We start from the raw sequence: 18260 nt of genomic DNA, 5'->3' as shown, positions 1-18260 counted from the left end.
ATGAAGACAATCTCACAAATGCCCTGAAATAATAGAAATTCTTACTAGTTAGGGCACCTGCATCCTTACTAAGCAATGTTGGAGGATAAGAGAAAACGCTCCCTATTTTCTTTTAAGTGATCAATTATCATGGGGTTTACCTTCCTTGAAGAGAAATAAGTTTTGGAACATAACAGGTTCACAGTGTCAATGGTTCTTGCCAAATACTGAACTATGTTCTTGCCAGGCTGATTACAAATGTTATATCAGTTATAGGTGTGCATAATCTATTCACCTTTTTGCCTTGACTTACATAATAAGATTAATGAGAGGATTTGGAAGAACAGCTAAATCGTTAGTCTTATAATTATTAAATGTCTCAAATCTGTGCAATTACTGCTTGGTCTTTAGCTTCAAGATCTTCAGGTTAGGTATTGTATGTGCACTTGTGTACAGTGGTATTATAGTGGAGCCTGAATCTCAATTTGTACCTTTGGGTACTACTACAATACAAAGACAATAAAATTGTGTATTGAAATGTCTTAAACCCAAGATGTTTTATGAAGCTAAGGTAGGATGAAGCACTTGAACCTCTTATTAACTATCTAAACAGACTACATGAAAAAAGAGGCTTTTAAAAAAGTGAATGTAGCAGGCCGTGATTGTACATATAATCCCACAGAGAGCAATTTTTTTTCTTACTAAGTATTCATGCTATATCTTTTGAAGTTTAAATTTTGTAATTGCTTGAAACCTTTCAACCAATTGTGCAAACCATTAACATAGTTGAAAGAGAGTTCTTCGCTGCACCCACCTACTCCAAATGAAACATTGTTCTTAACAGACTATATAACACGACTTAATAGCAGCAGGAGAAGATTTTAAAAAAATCAAGTCCTAAAATCCCAGATAGCAGATGGCAGATCTCAAATTGCATGCTCTAAGTAACAAGTATGTGCTTTGAAAGGCATAGACGTTTGCACCTAAAATTATACTGTGCTATCTGTTTTCACAGTAGAGAACATTTTAGGATTATTTTTTAGAGATAAAATGCAAAGAAAGGGGGGAAAAAGTTATCAAAAAAGACAGCTTTGTTCCTAACCTATTATTAAAGGGCAATGAAATAGTATTCAGCATTATTGATATTAGGGATGAGCCCAAGTCGTCACTCTTCCATCTGTTCTTAAATATTTTTAACTTTCTGTTCTTTAGGTTTTTAATTGTATTTACAGAGAAAGAGAAAAATAACACATATGCTTTAATCAGATTAAGTTTAGAGCAAATAAAATAACACATTAGAGAAAAAAAACTACTTAAAAATAGTTGTATTTATATTCCACAATTTGCTCAAATACTGTTTTTTTCTTATAAACTTTCTACAGGATGTTTTAAAACAACTTCTTCACGTTGTTTGTTGACTATGTACTTAAGGAATTTCAGGCAAATAGTTCTGGTTGTTTTTACAGCTTAACACATGTACAGTATCAAAACGATGGTAGTCACATGCAGTCCATATGAGATTCTAACATGACATTTAATGAATTTTCTGATGTTGACCACCCCTTTGATGCTGAAGGTAGTGCATCTGTAGAAAGAAGTGACTGTAGATTTGGGTTACTGCTCTCTGCATCTTCCAGTTTTTCAGTGTTGTCCTCCCAGTTAATGTGGAATCTTGTGACTCTGGGGTTAGATGCCAAAATATTCCTTTGTAGCTGGAGGAGGAGAAAGTATATTAGTCGTGTGTGCATGCAAGATTTCTGTATAAATTTGTACAAACATAACTAATCTCTACGAATTTATGGCACTTGAACTTTAATCTACAGATGCTGCTTATGTATCAGGAACAGATGTTTACCATACAGAATCAATCCATCTAGTCCAATATCCTGCCTCAGTGGCCAAACTCGCTTCAGAGGATGACAGAGCCCTCATCTTGCACCTAGCTAAATGTGCCATGCTCACCTGAAGGGGGTAGATTTCCTTCTTAACATCCCACCCTAAACATGAGATTTCAGTGTGTTTATCTTAGCTTGCATGTATACAAATGTTCAGCACATAATTAAATTATCCAGTCACGGTAAAAAAAAAAAAAAAAAAAAAATTCTAGTCACAGTCTGAGACACTAACCTGCAGCAGTGAATTACACAAACTGACTGATTATATACAGTGTACAAAGTAGTACAGGTAATACAGTTTATTTGCTCTAATTACATCCAGTGTCTTTGTTCTTGTCTGATCCTGCAATCCTTCCTCATGTTAGTAACACTACTCGGAGTTTTTTTTTCCATAAGTGTGCTTTAGATCACATTTTGATCTTGACTTAATTGTATTTAATTTAATTCCTATTAAAAAAAAATCTGTAAACTTACTTAGCTTTGGAACAAGAAGGTGAACTGGCCCCATTTAGATAGTATTGTTGACCCTTATTTTTCTTTTGACAAGATGACAGGTATGTGTGTATGGATATAGCCAAAAAATGGATTCATTTTTCACTGCCTCCTTTCTACTTTTTAATTAAGATACTTTGGAAAGTTTGTTGTTAACTATTGAAAATGTGCATATTACAGCAGGGTTTAAGACACCAGAATCTCCCATGTTGCAGAACCATCTGCCCTCATCGTGAAAGCTTAGCTTCCTTAGCAGTGTGAGTTCTGTGGCTCTGATTCTTGCACACACACACTCTTGCCAAATAGAAGGCAGCAATCTACACCATTCCTCGAAGTCACTGCATATGGATCACAGTACAATCAATTAATTATTAAACTAGTCATGGGAAAACTCTGTCCCGGGGCTAGAAACTGACCTTTTTCTCTAAAGAAAAAACGGTCATTGAGTAATTCCTCTTACCCAAATTGACAGCCTTTTATTTTCAAACCTGATCTGCTTAGTTCCCCTTCAATTATAATATGTTTTTAACCAATGCATCTTCAACTCAAACTAAATGTCTAAATTCTGCACAGAAGAATTCTAATTTAGCCAAGGATTCTGCACTTTCATAGTTTGCCCTGCCACCAAAATTGCTAGATAAAATTAAGAACCTCTTGGGGTATTGGTGAGTGAAAATAGTTCAAAAGAAGTTTGCTGCTTCTTTGTTAAAAGCAGAGTTAACTTTGCATAAACAAATGATACTAGATTATAGTAGTAGTTGAGGGTTTTTTTGTTTTGTTTTAGTTCAAGTACTTGTGAAGAAACTTGGATATTCAGAGGCCAGAACTTTAGCATTTACACCATAAAAAATGGCATAAAAGGAAATGATTATAAAGGCAAAAATAAAAAATGGGAGAAAGAGAGGAACATATTGTAGATTTAAGGTAAAGCTTTTCAAAAGTTAATAGCAACTTTGGGTGACCAACTCGAGGCCCCTTCAAGTGGCCTGATTTTCAGGAACTGCTATACACCTGATCCCTGAAAATTAGACCCCCGTAGGGTGTCTCAGGGTAGGCACACCAAATCACTGGTCACTTCTGAAAATCATGGCCTTAAGTGTCTTTTAGTGATCCACAATTTAAGTGTAGTTATATCGGGTATCATTTTTTGGGAATGCATGGCTTTTCTCTGGCCTAATTATTGCAATACAGGTATTATTCTGGTCCACTCTTCAGATTGTTTCCTATTATAGGTAAATGATAGGATGTTGTTACACTTTTACCTCATTACCCTCTCCCATTAGCCTTTTAACATCAGTTTATATATATTACTTCCTTAAATTTCCATGCAAATAAAGGCCCTGACCCTGACAAGGTGTTCCATGGAGGCAGACCACTGTGCCCTCATAGAACCCCAATGACTTCCACGGGGGTCTGCCTATGTGGAACACTTCACAGGTGAACAGACATGTGCCAATGCCCTCCCTCTGTGCGGTGCTGTGTTCCAAATAATTCTTATTTGACAAGTCATTTTAATGCTAGTCCTGGTTTAGTTTGACAAAAAACAGGCACTTTTTTTAAGCTCATGTTCTTAGTTTAGATTTTGTGTTTTGATTTTTTTAAGTCAAATATGTGACTTATCAACTACGTGTGATTATTCAACCAACTCTAATCAGGACAGTCTCCACAGCCCAAATTTGGCCCATTTCCAGTTTTTGTTAATATGAATATCAATTATGATATTTGTGATATGGATATTTGTCCATTAGGAAGTGGAAAGAGACCAACAACTCCTTTCACATAATCCATGTAAGATGGCAATAGCTTCCGATCACTACTGATCTGGGAAGGATTCTGGATGAAAGACCCTGTATCCCAATCCCCTTCAAAACTATGATAACTATGTGTCACCTTACATTTGTTTTCTAAGTCTTATTTTTGCTTGATTTGATGGCTAGTTTTGTATGGCTAAAGACAGTGATACTCAGACTGAGGCTCACAAGCCGCAAGTGGTTCTTTAATGTGTCTTCTGTTGGTCATTGCAGCACATGATATTAAAATACTGTGATTTAATTATTAACCTATCGGGATGCTTTTGCGATGTTATTAACCAATTGTAGTTGATAAAATAATAATAGTTGGTCAGTCATTTTGCTGTGAGAATTATATATATAAATTAAATATTTCCCCAGCATACTGTTTAAATACAAATATATAGTACTATAGTAAATGAAATGATGAATTCACAATACTGTGGCTCTTTGGGGTAATGCTGATCGCTAATTTGGTTCCTGAACCACTGAGGTCCGAGTATCACTGGCTTAAGGAATTGTTTGGTTTTGTTTTTTAAGAAAGAAAGCCTATTATGTTAAACCTTCTTTGGATACATGACCAGAATAAGAACATTCCTTACCTTAGAAAAGTCTGGTTTTACTGGAGGATTCTCTCTCAATTCTGTTTCAGTATATTCATTGTTTACATAATAGCCGACTCGAATAAATTCTTGGCCTCGGTAAGTGCATGTAATTAACACAACTGTTACACCAACTGCATCTGCATCTGGAATAAGTCCTGGATTAGGAGCGTCAGCCTAAAATGTAAAAGGAAAAGGTTATTGAAACAATACAGATTGATCTACCTCATCTCCAATTGTATACCATATGGAGATCTAGCAGGGGGCCGTAGGGTTGTATGTCACATCCATCATGTGGATTAAGCAATGGCTGTGCACAAATTTTAAATTGATGATTCATGCATAATTGGGAGATAGAGTGCAAGCACATCTACACTGCTCTCTCAGTAATTGCAGCCTTGGATTTAGGGCACTACTCTCTAGAGATACATAGCAATTCAGTCTCCAGGGTTTGTTTGTTTTTTGTTGCTTCTGAAACCTATATGAATAGTCAGCTTTTGCGTCTTAAATGGTTTTTTTTTGACCAGTTACCAAATAATCTGTAGTTCGGGCAGGTGCACTAATATCCCTCAAACCCTGCTGTGCCGCTGTTCTCCACCCCAACCTTGAAAGATTATCCTTGCTGGTTTATTTTTCATGAGGTCTGTGAGGTTACATTGGGGTGCATATGTTTTTATAGCTGATAGATTAATCTGGTAAGGAAAAACTGAAAATCATACTTCAGCAAGAAGAGGGGACTGAATTGCAGTGAGGTTTGAGCTATTCCACAGGCTAATGAGAGAAGGAACCAGTATGTCTTTTGCCTTTAGGGTGTCTAAGTGTCCGGTTTTCAACTGGAAAGTCCGGTCGAAAAGGGGACCTGATAGTGTCTGGTCAGATCTACTGACCAAACACCTAAAGTCTAGTTATTGTATGGGGGGAGGTGCGGAGGTGCCGGTTCATCACCAACTTCAGCCCCCCACTCATCCAGGGCCACCTCCTACCTGCATTGGGCAGCTGCAGCTCCTGGCCCCAGCTCCGCAGGAAAGATTCTCCTGACCCAGGCGGGCGGAAAAGGGGAAGAGCAGCGAGCAACGGGGGAGAGGGAGAAAGGGGAGCAAACAGATGGCAGGACCTCGGAAGAAGAGGTGAGGCAGGGGCCTTGGGGAGAAGGTGCAGACCAGGGGAGGTTCCGGCACTCTTGCTGGAGTGTCCGGTTTTTAAATATTACAAAGTTGGCAACCCTATTTGCCTCCCTCCCCATAACTAAATTTGTTACAGTGTGTGTTGTTAAGTGCAACTCTCTCTTCACTTGGAGAGAATTTCTGACGCATTTTCAACGAGTAACTCGGGCCTAATTAATATGCATTAATCTTTCTAAATGATCTAGCAGTGGCAGTCTAGTTGTTAATAAAAAAATGTGCATCATAAAATGGGGCTCAACCCCAATCTTCTGAAATGCTTTTTGGCTGTAATTTATTGTTGAATTTTTTTGTTTCACCCTAGACCTAGGACTTGTAACAATGCATGTTTCTTCAAGGGATCATTGCTTAAACTGCTTCATATTTACAAATTTTAAAAAATTCAAAAGCAGCAATTAAGCACTTCACTATTGCTGGGAAAGTTACAGCCAATCATATTTCTAATATTTTATTATACATGCTAGTATAGTACTGTGGCCTGTTGAGCTGCTTGATTATATGTCATTGGCTCCTGTTTCCTTGATTCTACAAGTATCCATAAACCAACCTAGACACCTTAACTAGGATCTGTGGCTACTGAGCAGAAGGAAGAGATGTTACACCCCTTGGGGACCAGTGTGGTGGGGATAGCCATGCAGTATTATCCAAAATCAGGCAGGGACCAAGGCAGCCAGGCAGTAAATTGAAAGGCTATGACACAAAATGAGTTACACCTAGCAAGGGAAATAAAAGGCAGTAAGAAAAAATTATAAATACAAAAGGAGCAAGAGAAAGATGAAGGAACATGTAGGTCTACTACTTAGCTGGGAAGGAGAGCTAACAGATCATATCAAGAACGTTGAGGTGTATAATGCCTGTTTTAAGTCCGTCTTCACTAAAAAGATTAATGGTGACCAGATACTTTACACAATTATTATTAACAAGAAGGGGGCAGGAACACAAGCCAGAATAGGGAAAGAACAGGTTAAGGAATATTCAGATGCGTTAGATATACTCAAGTGGACAAGACCTGATGAAATTCATTCCACAGCACTTAAGGAACTGTCTGAAGCAATACCAGAACTGCTAGTTCTTATCTTGAAGAACTCATGGAGGACAGGTGAGGTTGCAGAGGACTGGAGAAGGGAAAATATAGCACCTATCTTTAAAAAGGGGAACAAAGAGGACCCAGGAATTATAGACCAGTCAACCTAACTTAGCTACTTGGAAAGATATTGGAACAAAAATATTAATCAATTTGTAAGCACCTAGAGGACAACAGGGTAATTAGCAATAGCCAACATGGATTTGTCAGGAACAAATCATGACAAACCAACCTAATTTCTTTCTTTCACAGGATTACTGGCCTAGTGGATCAGAGGGAAGAAGTAGATGTGATAGATCTTGATTTTAGTAAGGCTTTTGACACAGTCAGTCCTACATGATAATCTCATAAGCAAACTAGGAAAATGTGGTCTAGATGAAACTACTATAAGGTGGGTGCACAACTGGTTGAAAGACTAGTTATCAATGGTTTGATGTCCAAATGAAAGGACACATCTAGTGTAGTATGATAGGCGTCTGTCCTGGGTCCAGTACTGTTCAATATTTTTAAAAATGACTGAGAATGGAATGGAGAGTATGCTTCAAAATCTGCAGATGAAATCAATGAGGGAAGGGCTGCTAGCACTTGGGAGGGCAGGATTAGAATTCAAAACGACCTTAAAAATGGAGAGTTGGTCTGAAATCAGTAAGATGCAATTCGGTAAAGACAAGTGCAAAGTTCTATTCTTAGGGAGGAAAAATCAAATGCACAACTACGAAATGAGGAATAACCAGCTACGCAGTAGTGCTACTGAAAAGGATCTGGGGGTTACAGTGGAATATGAGCCAACAACATGATGCAGTTGTGAAAAAGGCATATATCATTCCAGGCTATACGAACAAGAGTGTCATATGTAAGACATGGGAGGTAACTCTCCCATTGTACTTGGCATTGGAAAGGCCTCAGCTAGTGTACTGTCTCCAGGCCCTGGCACCACACAGAAAGACATGGACAAATTTGAGAACGTCCGGAGGAGAGCAACAAAAATGATAAAAGGTTTAGAAAACCTGACCTAGGGGGAAAGGTTAAAAAGCTGGGCATTTTAGTCTTGGGAAGAGACGACTGAGCGGAGACCTGAGAACAGTCTTCAAGTATGTTCAAAGCTGTTATAAAGAGGATGGTAATCAATTGTTCTTCCTGTCCACTGACATTGAAGGTGGGACAAGAAGTAATGGGCTTAATCTGCAGTAAGGGAGATTTAGGTTAGATATTAGGAAAAACTTTCTAACCATGAGGATAGTTGAGAGCTGGAATAGGCATCCAAGGGAGTTTGTGGAATCCACGTCACTGGAGGTTCTGGCTTAACTCCACTTACTACAGTTATGCTACCAGAAAATTTGGCCCTATATGAAAATATACATACTCGTGCACATACAATAATTGCTTCTTCACCTGCCAATGAAATGCAGAGGCTTCTGGGGAGAGATTTAGCAACTCCATTGATGCACAACAACAGATTTATACAGAGTGTGAAAATAATGCCTTGAAACTGCAGGGAGCATTTAAATAGGCAGAATTTAATTAAGCAAATAGTGTTATAGAAAGGCATGGACCCATCTAAACTAGGAGAACGAAGCATTCAGCAAACATTTGAAGTTTTTAAACCATGATTTGAGGACTTCAGTAGCTCAGAGATAGGTGAGAGGTTTTTTGCAGGAGTGGGTGGGTGAGATTCTGTGGCCTGCATTGTGCAGGAGGTCGGATCATAATAGTCCCTTCTGACGTTAATATCTATGAATCTGTGTTCTAGTCTGTTGCATTCTATATGGGTTCTTATATAGCACTCATCACCGCAGTATCTTAGTGCCTTCCAGTAGTGCATTAAGTGATGCGACCCAAAACATCTGTCACATGTTGTGTGTTCTCTCAGTGTTGGTTAATGTGCATTAACACATTTTTAAAGCCACTTCGCACCTGGCATAGACAAAGACTAGTGACCTTTAAAATATGTTATCTGGTCATGGTCGTTAGCTTGTCCCTTACTAGTAACCACAACCAGTTAACATCTTTTTAATTTTAAATGCCACTGTCTTCATCTATACTAGGTACAAAGCATTGTTTAACAATGTGTTAGTCAACAGATTGACAGGTTTCAGAGTAACAACCGTGTTAGTCTGTATTTGCAAAAAGAAAAGGAGTACTTGTGGCACCTTAGAGACTAACCAATTTATTTGAGCATAAGCTTTCATGAGCTACAGCTTATGCTCAAATAAATTGGTTAGTCTCTAAGGTGCCACAAGTACTCCTTTTCTTTTAGTCAACATATGTAAACTATTTAGATGTTTGCCAAACTCACCTAATTTTCCTAGTCTAAACAGCACCACCAAGTCACACTTTTGTACAGAAAGTGCTGAGAGATCTTTAATGTCCACAGGTGTTCAGAACTTTGATTTTACATCGTATCAAAAGATTGCACCTTCAGCAACACAGCATCTTATGCTGGGGCGTTGGTTCAGTTACTGACTCAGAGGGAAGAAAATACTGCCTATTGAATCATCAGCATGACTTCCTGCAGTGCCCTGCTTTGTTCCTGGCGGCAGAGATGTTGACTTTCTAATGTGCAGGGCAGGGTGGGGAGATGCTCCACTGGGCTCCTCCCTGGCCCCCACCCCCACTCCACCCCTTCCCCCAAAGCCCCATCCCTGATCTGCCTCTTCCCGCCCTGATCCACCCCCTCCCCCGAACGTTCTCGCTCCTCCCCGCTAGTGCCTCTTGTACGCCACGGAACAGCTGATCATGGGAGGCACTGGGGGGAAAGGGGAGGTGCTGACTGGCGGGGCAGCTGGCAGGTAGCAGGTACTGGGGGAAGAGGGAGCTGATTGGGGGGGCTGCCGGTCGGTGCTGAGCGCCCATTTTTTTTCCATGGGTGCACCAGGGCTGGAGCACCCATGGAGTTGCCACCTATGCTTGGTGATCTCCCATTTAATTATTAACCAGGCCCAGGCCCTCTTATGAAATTTGATGATCAAAGTTTAATATACTTTGGGCTGCAGGTACTTTCCTAAAGAAAAAGGTAGGAGAACTTCACTGTGTTACAGGAGAGCTTGTACAGAATCTTGCACAGGATATATTCCAATATAACCAATGTTCTCTATGCTTAACTCCTAGTTTGGCTGAGATAAGATAAATATTCATAGTTGAAACATGATAAATGATTCCTTCCTGTGTAAATTTCATATCTGGGGGACAAGTGAAGTTTGGACAATCAGGGTTACCTGTATAACATGACCAAAATGTGCCTCTTTAGATAACCAACATCAGCTCTTCCTCCTATCTCTCTCTACCACCAGCAACATTTATAACTTAAAAAATATTAATTGTAATTTTTAGTTTTAAAAATCGTCACCCAAACTAATGTATCTTTAAAAACGCAGAGGCATAAATGCCAGCTCATCTTTTTGAGCATTGTACCACACTGCAACCTGTTTCCAAGGGCATCAGAAGGCTACAGACCACTTCTGTCAATTTACATAGTAAGTTATGACTAAAGGGTTAAAACCTGATAGAGGAAGAAATTCTAATAAGAGAAGTAATTTATCATACATCTGCTTTATTTGTAGTGGGGAGAAAATAGCCCCATTATTGAAACCTAATTAATAGGGAAGTGCATAAAGAATGATCTGTATATAGAAGGCTGCTAAATGTACCACCTTCCTGCTGTTATTGCTGTGCTTTTGACCTACCCTGTAAAATAAAGTTTTCCTTTATCCGAAAGTTTCAGATGTGCTCTGAAGCATTCGAATAATTGGGATTTACATGCTTATTCAAGATGCCTTAGACATTTTCTACACACACCATGACACCACCCTTAAAACAATTGTATAAACTGTCAGAAAGATAGAAGCTCATTCATGTCTTCAGTTATTTTCTTTAGTTATATGTGTGAACTCCAGTGTGTCTTTGCCATAAAATCACAGCAAAGTGCAGTTCTCATGTGGGAGTGGAAGTACAGTTCTTCCAGAAGGAGCTAATTTTGGTTTTAGTCTGACACTTCTGCCAGTGCATTTTAGTCCCGTTTTACCGGACGAGGCTAGCACTGGATAAAAAGAGGTTGTGCTGAACTGAGGCTATGTCTACACTACAAGCACTACAGTAGCATACCTACAGTTGTGCTACTGTAGTGTAGTCACTTGTTTTCCGTCACTATAGTCAATCCACCTCCTCAAGAGGCAATAGCTAGGTCAATGGAAGAATTCTTCAGTCAACCTAGCTGTGTCTCTGAGGCTTAGGTCGGCTTAACAATGTCTCTCAGGGATGTGTGAATTTTTCACACCCCTGAACGACACAGATAGGTTGACCTAAGTTTTAGGTGTAAATCAGCCCTAAGTTTTAGGTGTAGACCAGGTCTGAGTCATGGTTTTGTGATATGGAGAAAGCACCACTGGGAATTCAAGTGAGACTGAAACCAGACCAGTGCATTAAGCTACCTCACTGCCATTCTCTCCCCATTTTCCCTTAGGTACTGCCTTATTTGTAACGCTTTGGCTTTGTCAGTTGGTAGCTCTTAGGATTTCCAAACATCTGAAAATTTGTGGGTGAATCCTAATCTTCATGTGTCTCCCTGACGTGCTTCAATGCTACATTGAGAATCCCAAACTTATTTCAGGACTTGGGACATTGTGTTGCACCATGGCATGAAGATCCAGACATCACAATGCAATATTGTGTTGCTGAACAAAGATAAATAGATGGCTGTCCTGTTGAGTTTTACCATGAGCTGGTCACTGGGAGAAGGGGCGTAGACTAACCTTTTATACCCAAAGTTTCCCACAATTGCTATCCCCACCACAACCTCACGAGTGGTACAAATGTTGGGAAGTGCTATCATAGACCAGCTAACTGGCATTTTAAACTACTGTGTTGTCTAACTTTGCCCTGTCTACACTAGTCCCCTCCTCCCATTCCCTCACTGATACCACAAGTGGAGTTGTAGCAGTAGGACATTTCAGGAAAATCAAGGGCTCATGCAGACAAGGCCTTAAAGTCAGGAACAGTAGATTTAAGGAGTTGACACAAAACGGTGTGTGCTAGGAAAAAAATATATTATTGAAATGCTGCTTTGCTTTAGGCTGTCCCCTTTAAACATCAAATTAACTCAATTGTTTTAGAAATATTGAAAATAATAAACTTACCTGAAACACAAACATGTGCCTTCCTGCAGGAACAGGTCCTACTAAAACGGAGTCTAAAACTTGATCATACTCCTCACTTTCTGCTGAACCCACATAAATTATTTTCCATTCCAAATCTACATTAAAACAAAAACAACATTTTAAAAAATGCCCACAACTTGCACATAATTTAATTGTCTCTCTTTGAACAAGTCAGTCCATAGCTCCAGCTGAGGGTCTCAGGTCTTGCTTATTTAGGACTTCAGTCCAAAACTGCCTCCATAGCTGCTGGTCCATAAAGACTAAAGGCTTGTCTACAAGGGGAAATTTACTAGCATAATTATACCACTTTAGTTATACCAATACAACTCGACATGAGCTTTCTAAGCCTTTGCTGCCAACATTATTCAGAAATGGTATGCCCCCAGGAAAGGACCATGACAGGACCATGACATTTTTGGACACAGGCTTCTCATAGATGGAGAGAGAGGGACACTGGACATAGTGACAGCAGGGAATAGTGATGTGTAGAAAGTGAAGAGCTCATTTACAGGAGGTAGCCATGACACAAACCCACACAACATTTATATTGTGATTACTGAATACTCTCAGTAAAGGTTTTGGTGTTTGGATGTAACTGAATCTTGAGCTAGAATTTATAACCATTTTATGTAAAATCTAATGTATTTTATTGTTTCATAATACAATTTAAAGAAACCAAATAATACTAACAGTTCATAGGTTTCCTGGCCCATTTGTATTGCTGTGCTTACTCTCTGCCCCCACTCCCTGTTTAAAAACTGAAACTATCAACTACCATCCATTAGCTCTTACTTCTGCTTATTTTTAACTTTTTCTTTCTGGTTAAAACACACACATGGCAGAACTAACCTGCCAGAATTCTTGCATTTTAAACAGACAATAAAAGGTCACTGATGGGTTTTTTCTTCTTGAAAGATGCCATTTGTGATGATTTACTTTTTTTAAATTGGAACTTATTTGAAAATCTGTTTCAAAAGAGTGCCTTGAAAAAAAAAAAAACCTAGTGTGACACATTTTCATCTTGTCTTTCAGTATGGAACAATGCCCTGATCATGCATATACCATCATTAGCGCATACTCCTGTGCTATTCCATAGTCTTCAACAATACACACTGCACTGGTGCAAACAGGAGTCTATGCTAGGCATTCCTGATGCAGGAAGGTGCCTAGGGAGGTAGTAGAATCTCCTTCCTTAGAAGTTTTTAAGGTCAGGCTTGACAAAGCCCTGGCTGGGATGATTTAAATTGGGGATTGGTCATGCTTTGAGCAGGGGGTTGGACTAGATGACCTCCTGAGGTCCCTTCCAACCCTGATATTCTATGATAGGAGCCTAAGGGCTTGTCTACACTGGGAATTTACAGCACTGCAACTTTCTCGTTCAGGGTGTGTGAAAAAAACACCCCCCTGAACGCAGCACGTTTCAGCGCTGTAAAGCGCCTGTGTAGACAGTGCCCAAGTGCTGGCAGCCACGACCACAGAAGCCACTTTAAAGCGCTGCCAGTGTAGACTAGCCCTAAGTAAGGAAGAAAATGCAACATTGTAACACAACTTTGCTGCTTTATGATTCGAGTCACTATTTTTCATCATTTAACACAGCTTTTTTTGTATGTTTATTTTTTATATGGCATTACTCGTAGGATTCAGGAAGGCATTTCTCTCCCCTTGTATAGCACAGCGTAATTTTCCAGGTGCTGGATGGGAATTATTTGCCTACCTTTGAAGTACCTGGTATTGGGTACTGCCAAGACAAGATATCAGACTAGACAGGCAAATGGTCAGATCCACTACGGCAATTCCTATGTAAATATGCCATACATAATTGAGGAGTATTGTGTAGGCCAGGAAAGTTCATAGCACATCCATTATAAGCCACTGTTCCAAAGCACTGTATAAGTCATTCTGTACTGATAGTTTAACATCTCAGACTAGGAATAATATGGGGGTGGAGGGGCCAGAGGGAGTAAAAGCTACTTCATAAATTATATGCTAAAAAGATAACTATCACATCCTACTGATGGGCACACAGTCCTAAACAAGTAACTTTTAAAATAGTTTTGACGAAATAGATGAAATTAAAAAATTTAATTGGCAAGGGATTGGTCTGATTTGGAGAGGAAAAAAATACAGTGAATGATCAAGACATTAGAGTTTGAAAATTAAAGCAAGGATACACCTTTCTTCATAAAATGTATGAAGAAAAGAAGATTATCTGTAATAATAAGAATTTTAATGACTTATATCAAGGATTCTCAAATTTCATTGCACTGTGACCGCCTTCTGACAACAAATTTACTACATGACCCCAGGGGGAGGGGCGGAGCCAAAACCCCGTCACCCTGGGTGGGCAGAGCAGGGGCCAGAGCCCAAACCCTGCCACCCCGGGTCAGGGGAGAGGGGGCCACAGCCCAAGCCCCACTGCCCTGGGTGAGGGTGAAACTTGGCCTTCAGCCCTGGCTCCCTGCAAGTCTAATGCTGACCCTGGCGACCCTATTAGGGGTCCTGACCCACAGTTTGAGAACTGCTGACTAATATGAAAGATCACAATATCTGTGGCCATGTGGAGGTGGACACACAGTGAGTGGTGGTTAAGCTATACCTGCACTTCTCATTCTCAGTTGAAAACAGGGATAATAATGCAAAAAAAATTGAAGTAAGCCATCTTTATTTCTGCTCGTTTAGCCACTAATCAACCTGGCCCAACTTTCATTTAAATCCATGTAGTGTTGAGTGTGATGCACACAGATAGGAAGGGAGGGTTGAAGTCTTTGCAGCACTGGTGTAATCTGTGTCTTGTCTGGAGCACCACCAATTAAACAGGCTGCTGCATTCTGCACCAGCTGTAGCATCCAAGTAGTCTGAAAGAGTAGCACCATGGCATAGATGCCTTGTTTACACTAGAGAAATCTTTAAAAAATTTCTCACCACCTCAGCACAGGTGTTTCCCACATACCTGTACAAACAATGGCAGCTGGCCTAAACTAACACTTCTACCACTGGTTTCAGAGTAGCAGCCGTGTTAGTCTGTATTCGCAAAAAGAACAGGAGTACTAGTGGCACCTTAGAGACTAACCAATTTATTTGAGCATAAGCTTTCGTGTAGCTCACGAAATCTTATGCTCAAATAAATTGGTTAGTCTCTAAGGTGCCACTAGTACTCCTTTTCTTTTTACTTCTACCACTGAGAAAACTGGTGAGCTGCAATAATGCTAGAGCAACAGTTAGAGAATTTAAAGAAAATCTTGAGTGTAGTCAGGGCCTCTACGGAGAGTACCAGCAAGTATGATCATTAGACCAAATGCATTTTGTGTAAGCCACCAACACATAGTAAAATAGCAGTGACTGAAAGTTACGGATCTGGGCTGGATTTGAACTGGTGACACAAAGGTACAAAACACTCCATATTATCTCATTTCCAAAGCTTTGAACTGTTTAGTCCCCCATAAAATTAAAACAAAAATAAGTATGTTCATTTCCCCCTACCCCTTAAATGTTGGGATCCCCATATATCAGATGCCAGCGACAGTGGTGGGGTGACTAGCACCTATTGGATCTGTCGTCTTCACGGGGGCACAGCAAGTGCAAGCTGCAAATCAGTTGTGGCCACAGGCACTCCCACTCCTCTCTCCAACACTTAAGTAACTCTCAGACTGGTCACTAATAGCTTGCTTCATTCACCTGTTGTGCCAGTGCTCCTGAGGGAAGCCAAAGGAAGCCCGTTCCCAGTCCACAGTAGTGAGACCAGTGATCCCAGAGGGCTCCTCTGGCCAGAAAAGAAACAGACTTTGCTTTCTGCTGTAAAAATCCTGTTTATTAACTTGCAGCACTGGCCCAGTACACGGTGGGGTCACTGCTGTGAACCCTTCTGGACGATTCCTGCAGAATGCTGTAGTATCTGGTGAGAGTAACCAGCACTGGAGGAGTCGCTGCTGAGCGATGCAAGAGGTTAAATGCCTAGTCCACCCTCTATACCCGGCAGTGGGTGGGTACATTGCCGACCTCACTCCCTGCACAGTGCACCCCGCTCTGTATAGGCTGGGGAGCAAAAGACTAGGTGTCAAGACTGAACCGGAGATCCCCAGCTGGCAGGACATAGCATGGTACACCTGGACCCCCCCGGCCGCCAACAGCAACTTTCAAGTGAGTTCTAAAAATATTATTTCCTTCCCCCACCCTCCCTCTCCGGGGGGCTTAGTACCCACAATACTACTAAATCTGTAAAGGGATCCAGTCGGCTACTTTGATTATTTTCAGACATTTTGTAAAATACTAAGTGTTGCAGCTACCTTTGAATCTCTACTTTAAGCAACCCTCCCGCCGCCCCCCGAAAGATTTTCCCCCCCAAAAAAAAATTCAAATCGAATGTCAAGACAATGAAAATATTTCCTGGGATGTGTTTTTCCTCACTTAGTGTAACGTTTCAGCAGCATATCGCGTTGCTCTGCTCAGCAACAGTTCACCTCAGCTAAAGGGATGCATGCTGAGATGTGCTCGTTAACCCCTCGTACACCCCCCCTCCACACACACACATCCACACACACACAAAGCTGGCAACATGGCCACCACCACTCAAACAAGTTCCTGGCAACTTAAGCTTACGTTACAAAATGCAGCGTTTGGAGCCGAAATACAGCAGCACTCAACTCTGCAGCAGAGGACACAATCATCAACTTTCCCTTGCCTTTCAACCTAAACGCGCCAGCCTCAGACAGAGCATTGCTACACAGCGTTTAGATGCCTGCCAGCACATCTGCCTCTAGTCACACCGAGGCAGAGAAGGAGAAACTGTTAAATAGTAGAAGCAGGCCTTTGCAAAGTTTAAACCTTTTAAAACCAGAAACCAGTAGTCCTGGGTTATAAAATCCGTACTGGGAAAAAATCTACTCACCTTCAGACAGATCCTCTATGCACTCAAACGTGATTTCGAATTGAAAAGGATTGTAGAAAGGAGAAGGATTATCCAACACCACTACATTGTTCACCTGAACCTTTGCCATATTTTGAAAAAAATACAAACAATAGGAAGAGGGTGTTAATGCAGCACAATAAAGTCCAATGTGTTATTTTTCTGTGAAGCACAAACTCCAGGGCTAGTACTTGATCAAGCTTGTAGAGCTATGACTTGAGAAACTTTTTTTTTTTCTTTTATTTACACCAGGAACACTCCACACTGTTTTGCAGCTTTCCTATTTCACTAAACTACAGCCCATTCTGCTCTGTTAACTGGCAGCCCTGGCGCTGATTGGCTGCACACTGAGCTATGACCCTCCTCCTGAAGCTTCCTGAAAGAACAAGATGGGCTCCTTTGCTCTGAACGGGCTTGAAAATATCAGCTGCTGCTCCACCTGCTGGCCCAGAGTAGGGGAAAGGCTTAGAACAAAGTGGCATGACTGACTCTGGGAGGAATGGAAGAAGGAAGGGCGAGCTCGTTTGACATTGCTGGAGCACTGAGCCCACAAAACGTGTGCAAGGGCATCGATGGCTCGAGCTGGCTTTTTTTGTGTTTCTTCCCCTTACTTTATTTAACCCCCTCCCTTTTTTTTTCTTTCTTTTTCCTTCCAAATCCAAAGTCTCTGTGCGCTGGATGTTGAATAGAATTATTTCATAAGGAAAACAAAGATGTAGTTACCGATTTTTTTTTTTCTTGTGCTAGTTTTAAATCTGTTAACCCCAGTGGCGTTACTCCTGATTTACAATGGTGCATCTGAAGTCATGAAACCCTGACATGAGTAGTCCTTACTGAGGGCTTGGCAACTCTTAAACTGCTGCAGCAGTGCAGCTGCACCACCGTAGTGCTTCAGTGTAGATACTACCTACGCTTGATGGGAGGGCTTCTCCCATCCACCTCCCCAAGAAGCAGTAGGGCTCGCTAGCCCTGGTCTAGACCAGGGGTTAGGTCAGGAGCCATGTCTCTCCGCGGTGTGGATTTTTCACACCCCAGAGAGATGTAGCTATACCAAAGTAAATTCCCACTGTAGACCAGAACTCATACAATTAAAGCCATTGAAGTCAAGGGCACTGTTAACTTGACGAGTGAATAGGTGAAGAAGGGCTGTGGGCTCAAGCTTATGTTATGTTTGAGGGCAT

At 40.7% G+C, this 18260-nt stretch overlaps 2 protein-coding genes across 5 annotated transcripts in view; one reads left to right on the top strand and one right to left on the bottom strand.

The window, feature by feature from the left end:
• MCM9 (minichromosome maintenance 9 homologous recombination repair factor) overlaps positions 1-18260 on the top strand; it is a 73950-nt gene that overhangs the window by 32022 nt on the left and 23668 nt on the right. Inside the window, exon 8 of one of the 4 annotated variants that reach the window (XM_077812997.1) lies at positions 9398-9833. The exons of 2 other annotated variants lie outside the window; for them this stretch is intronic. In XM_077812997.1, coding sequence (XP_077669123.1) covers positions 9398-9486 — 89 coding nt within the window. In that variant the 3' untranslated portion in view covers positions 9487-9833. Of the gene's footprint in view, positions 1-1802; positions 2772-9397; positions 9834-18260 lie in introns of those variants that run through there. One more of the 4 variants, XM_077812996.1, reaches the window with a different exon arrangement.
• ASF1A (anti-silencing function 1A histone chaperone) lies at positions 1290-17359 on the bottom strand. The gene is made up of 4 exons (XM_077813000.1): positions 17062-17359; positions 12156-12271; positions 4759-4935; positions 1290-1691 (listed from the first exon to the last, which is right to left on the bottom strand). Exons 1-4 carry the CDS (start codon positions 17168-17170, stop codon positions 1479-1481), a joined length of 615 nt encoding a protein of 204 aa, XP_077669126.1. The 5' UTR covers positions 17171-17359; the 3' UTR covers positions 1290-1478.

The sequence above is a fragment of the Eretmochelys imbricata genome, chromosome 3, assembly GCF_965152235.1.
Source record: "Eretmochelys imbricata isolate rEreImb1 chromosome 3, rEreImb1.hap1, whole genome shotgun sequence".
Classification (NCBI taxonomy): Eukaryota; Metazoa; Chordata; order Testudines; family Cheloniidae; genus Eretmochelys; species Eretmochelys imbricata.
Note: the sequence above shows the minus strand (reverse complement) of the source record. Positions and strands in the feature narration are given on the sequence as shown.